General features: G+C 55.4%; 1 protein-coding gene across 1 annotated transcript; it reads left to right on the forward strand.

Annotated features, from left to right (window-relative positions):
* Positions 1 to 2,641: 2,641 nt before the first annotated feature.
* FOXC2 (forkhead box C2) lies at positions 2,642 to 4,935 on the forward strand. The gene has a single exon (XM_027646899.1). The coding sequence runs from the start codon at positions 3,157 to 3,159 to the stop codon at positions 4,621 to 4,623; it is 1,467 nt and encodes a 488-aa protein (XP_027502700.1). The 5' UTR covers positions 2,642 to 3,156; the 3' UTR covers positions 4,624 to 4,935.
* The last annotated feature ends 542 nt before the right edge of the window (positions 4,936 to 5,477 follow it).

Here is a 5,477-nt window from a genome sequence, read left to right on the forward strand (position 1 = left end):
TTCCTCTTCTGCTTTTCCCCTTCTTCCCTACTTTTCCCCTCCCTCTTTCTCCCCCCTCTTTCTGCCGCTCACCCTTTCTCTCTCTCATTCCCATCTCCATTCTCCCTCCCGCACTTCTTGCTCTTTACTCTTTGCCCGCTCCCTCTCTCACCCTCTCTTTCCGTGACCCTCTCTCACTTTCCCCTCTCCCTCCCGCTGCCCGCGCGGTCCCCGCGCTGTCCCCGCGCACTCGGTGGGTCCCGGTGCGGTGTCGGTGCGGTGCAGCCCCCGCGGTGTCCCCTGGAGGGCAGCACACGCCGCGCGGAGCCCGGGCCGGGCAGGTGAGCGCGGAGCGGCCCCGGGAGCGGCCCCGGGAGCGCCCGGCGCAGGGAGAGCCCCGAGCCTGGAAAGCCTCGGATGCTGCTCCCAGAGCCCGATAAAGGCTGCAGAAGCAAAACCAGCGTCTCCCACCCGTGGCTGTCGGGGCGAACCGGGCAAACACCGCCCGCGGAGCCCCGCGGACGGGAACCCACCGTGCCCGGGGCAGGGGGGCAGCGCGTTTCCAAGCGCCTCCCGCTCTCTTCCTTGAAGGGGTTCCCATCCCTGCGCTCTCTAGCTTGTTTTTCATAATGCCGATTTTTTTTTCCTTCGAGCCATTCGAATTTCGGGCTTTTCCGAGCCCGTTGGTTCGGTCTCTGCTCAGTCCCCAGCTGCAGCAAGCAAAGACCTTTTGCTGCTTCTAAGGGTTCTGTAGAAATTCATCTCGGTAAAGTTTTCAGCCGAGGAGAGGTAAGATTCAATCAAGGTTGTTTCTCGAGCGCGTTCCAGGCTTCTAGGAAGGGACAGCACAGGGACGCCGCAGGGGTAGCTTTGCTCAGACTTCGCATTTAAAAATTCCTGCATTTTAAAAAGTTATATCGTTAAAGGAATCCCATGTGCTTGTGTACGCTGAGACACAGCCTTACTTTTTACGAGAAATACGATTTATTTGAAAACCGAACATAGAAGTGTGAAGTCGTTCTCAAATTATTCCAGAAAAAGAAAAAAAAAAGTTTTCTCTTATGGTCGTACATTTATATGAAAAGTAGCCGAAGACCTCGCTGAATTCACTGTTTGTTTTCATAAAAAAAAAAAAAATCCCCCGGACGTTTTCTCGGTGGATGAAATCTCCCAGAACATTTAAAATTATTTCCATCAAAATTAAATAACAATTTTGAAGAGCCCGGCGAAACTTTCCAATCAATTTTTCCATCGCAGATCATTTTTAACCATACCTCCTTGTAGAGGAGCTGCCTCGTAATTTTAATATTTTTTCTCCCCCTAGTTCTCGCATAAAATCGTTTCCTTTCTTATTAAGAAAATCGCCGGTAATTAACAGCACCACCGAGTTCCCACGGCCGGAGCCGGCTGCCGTCTCGTCCCCACCGCCCCGGCTGGGAGCGGGAAAGGGACCCTTCGTCCCAGCAGCCAGCGAAAATCCCAGCCTGACTTTGGGGGAGAAAAATATCTTTGTTTAAAGCCTTAGGAAACCACACAAATTGCAAGGAGGGAAAGGCAGAATTACAGTGTAAGAAACCAAAAAATCACCGCTTAGGAATCAGAGCGGGAACAGCCGAACTCAAGGGAGGCAGCGGGAAGGAGCCCAGCCGAAGTGACAGCTAATTAATTTCAACCTTATCTTGGTCTTTTCGGGCTCGAATCGATTTTGCAGCTCTATTATATATATATATATATATATATTTAATTTTTTTTTCATGAAGCGGGGAAATCGCTGGTTTCCCACCTTCATTCCTTCGCTGGGCAGATCCACGCTTCTCCCGGGTGGAACAGAAGAACTCGCAGCCGTTTCTCCCAATACTTGAGTCTACACTTGGTCACCCTGCGTCCCTAATTGTCCCATCTGATTGCCTCTAATGGGCTCATTAGAGAAGGCAGAGGGGTGGATTTCACAGGCGCAAAAAAATCCGCCTCAAAGCCCGCAACGAAAAAATAATCAGTTTAAATTCGCTCACTATTTTTTTGTTTTGATTTTTTTTTTTTAAATAATAATAAAATACCCCAAACTCCCCTAACGCGACAGAGGAATCTCTCAGCCCGCGGGCGACCGGGGCCGAACCTGGGCTCGTGCCCCCGCCACCGGGCGAGCACCGCGGCGAGGGACCCGGTGGCCTTTCCCGAGGAACCGCGGGGCTGTTCACTTAAATACACTTTAAAAGTGAGACAAACGACCTGCCCGAGTGCTGGGGCGCCGTTATACCGGCACCGCGACTCCCGCCGCCCTCGCCATCAACCTGCGTCCGAAAAGTGCTTAAAAACGTGGTGTTTTGCGGGAGCGGGCAGAGCCCGCGGTCGGGGCTCTTTTGAGGGCCAGAGCGTTAAGCTCTCGGCGGTCGGGGGGGTTGGGGATGTCGGTGCCGGTGCCCGTGTCCGTGTCCATGCCCATCCCGGGGGTCGGCGCGGCCCCGGGCGCGGCGCGGCGGGAACGCGCGCGGGGGGGATGCTGCCGGCGCCGCCGCATCCCGCGCTCCCATTGGCTGCGGCGGCGGCAGCGCGCACCACCATTGGCTGGCGGCGGCGGGCGGGGGCGGGGCCAGCGGGCAGTAAAAGCGCGGCGGCGGCGCGGGGCGAGTTTTGAAGCTGCGCAGCGCGGCCGGGACGGAGCTCGGCCGCTCCCGCACCCCCCGCACCCCTCCGGGGGCTCCGGAGCGCCTCGGGCCGCTGTTGTGACAAGAACTGGGCTTTCTACAAGGCTTCTTCTTCTTCTCCTCCTTTTTTTTTTTTTTTTAAATATTTTTATTAATTTTTTTTTTCGGTTTTTTTTTTTTTCTTTTTTTTTAATTCCCTTTTCCTGCGAGAACAGGGCCCCCCTCCCCCGCCCAGCTCCCCGCAGCAGTGCCCGCCGCCGCCGCGGGCCGTAGCCGTGTGTACAAGAATCACAGTCATACAGAGGGAGGGAGAGGCCGCCAGAGACCACCCTGCCCCCGGCGACCCGGAGGATGCCGCTGCGGTGCCGCTGCTAGAGGACACGCTGGGATTTAGCTCGGCTCCGGGACTCTCTCTCTCTCTCCCGCTCTCTCCCTCTCTCCCTTCTCCGCAGAGGGGTCCCGGACGGGGGTGAGGCCCTTCCACCCTCTTCCTCTTCCTCCTCGCCTCCCCGGCCGCGGGAAGCCCCTCTCCATGATGCAGGCTCGCTACTCCGTCTCGGACCCCAACGCTTTGGGAGTGGTGCCGTATTTAAGCGAGCAGAACTACTACCGGGCGGCGGGGACGTACGGCGGCATGGGCAACCCCATGAGCGTCTACTCGGGCCACGCCGAGCAGTACGCGGCGGGCATGGGGCGCTCCTACGGCCCCTACCACCCCCACCAACCCACCGCCCCCAAGGACCTGGTGAAGCCACCTTACAGCTACATCGCCCTCATCACCATGGCCATCCAGAACGCCCCCGACAAGAAGATCACGCTCAATGGGATTTACCAGTTCATCATGGACCGCTTCCCTTTCTACCGAGAGAACAAGCAGGGCTGGCAGAACAGCATCCGCCACAACCTCTCCCTCAACGAGTGCTTCGTCAAGGTGCCTCGCGACGACAAGAAGCCGGGCAAGGGCAGCTACTGGACCCTGGACCCCGACTCGTACAACATGTTCGAGAACGGCAGCTTCCTGCGCCGCCGGAGACGCTTCAAGAAGAAGGATGTCTCTAAGGAGAAAGAGGAGGCCCGGGAACGGCTGCTGAAGGAGCAGCCCAAGCCCCCCGGGCTGCCCGGCGCCGACCTTCCCAAGGAAGCCTCCTCCTCCTCTTCCTCTTCCTCCGCCTCGGCGCCGGCCTCCGAGAAGAAGGTGGTGATCAAGAGCGAGACGGCGTCCCCCGAGCTGCCGGTGATCACCAAGGTGGAGACGCTGAGCCCGGCCAGCGGCGGGGCCCTGCGGGACAGCCCCCGCAGCGCCGCCTCGCCCCCCGCCGCCGCCTCCCCCGAGGCCTCGCTGCCCGAGCATCACCCCGCGGGCAACGGGCTGCCGGGCTTCAGCGTGGAGAGCATCATGACCCTGCGGACTTCCCCCGCGGGGGACCTCAGCCCGGTGAGTGCCGCCTCGGGCAGGACGGGCGCCGGGATGCCGCTGGGCTACCCCGCGGGGCAGCCGTCGGGCTACAGCGCGGCGTGTAGCCAGGCCCTGGACACTAGTGGGAGCTACCACTGCAGCATGCGGGCCATGAGCCTCTACAGCGGCGAGAGGCCGGGCCACATGTGCGCGCCGCTGGAGGAGGGTCTGGCCGAGCATCCCACCGGCGCCCCGTCGCCCCTCGGCACCCTGAGCCTGCCGTCGGGGCAGGACGGCGCGCTGGGCACCGGGCACCCGCACGGCGGCGGCGGCGGAGGGGCGGCGGGGGGGCAGCCCCCCGCCTCCTGGTACCTCAACCACGGGGCTGAGCTGAGCCACCTGCCCGGGCACACTTTTGGCTCTCAGCAACAGACTTTTCCCAACGTGCGGGAAATGTTCACGTCGCACCGGCTGGGGATGGAGAGCGCCTCGCTCAGCGACCACCAGGTGAGCAGCAACTCCGCCTGTCAGATCCCCTACAGATCCGCGCCCTCCCTATACCGCCACGCCGCCCCCTACTCCTACGACTGCACTAAGTACTGAGTAGCCGCGACCCCCCGCCTAGGGCCATCTGGAAAAAAAAAAAGTTTTAAAAAAATTATTATTAATAATAATTATTAAAAAAAAAAAAAAAGATCGGGAGAAATAAAACCACATCAAACGCAGGAAAAAAAAACAAACAAACAACAAACAAAACAAAACCAAAAACAACCTGACAGCTTCCCCGTCAACCTGGGAGTCACAGAGTTTGTAGATCCCAAAAAGCCCCGTTTCGGGCCTCCTTAGATTCCAGACAAGTAAATCGTACTTGAAAAAACGGGGATCTCTCCTAAAAAAAAAAAAAAAAAAAAAAAAGAAAAAGTGGCAAAAAAAAAGAATCATTTTATATATATATATGTCTATCTAAAAGTGGCAAATTTTATATGCTAAAGTATAGGGGGTCTCAGAAAAATAAGTTATGGACCAATATCACAACGACCATTTATACGTTTTAAAAGGAAAAAAAAGTATATAAATATATATATAAATATATGTCCTGGGTATTTTTTAAGTTCTCTGTTGTGCTGTAAAAAATGTGTGGATTTCTAATCAGGCTGATTTTCAGAGCCATTAATATAATATTTAAAGTTGAGTTCACTGGATTATTTTTGTCTCGCCCAACGATTCCTAACTTCCAAATTAATGACAAGTGATTTCTTCTTTTTCTGTGTACAATTATGCAATAGAGTTTCTTTCGTTTTAGAGCTGTTCTTCTCGCAAGATGAGGAAATAATTTATTTTTTGCTGGTGGATTTTTTTTTTTAAAGGAAAAATAGACAAAGTATCTGATACTTTTTTATTATTATTTACGACGTGTGATGTTTTGTATAATAGATTTCACCTTGACCATTCTTAGG

This window comes from Corapipo altera, unplaced genomic scaffold, assembly GCF_003945725.1.
Source record: "Corapipo altera isolate COAL_440 unplaced genomic scaffold, ASM394572v1 62, whole genome shotgun sequence".
Taxonomy (NCBI): domain Eukaryota; kingdom Metazoa; phylum Chordata; class Aves; order Passeriformes; family Pipridae; genus Corapipo; species Corapipo altera.

Coding starts and splice junctions, on each gene's coding strand:
- FOXC2 (XM_027646899.1), top strand. CDS start 3,157: ATGATGCAGGCTCGCTACTCCGTCTCGGACCCCAACGCTTTGGGAGTG.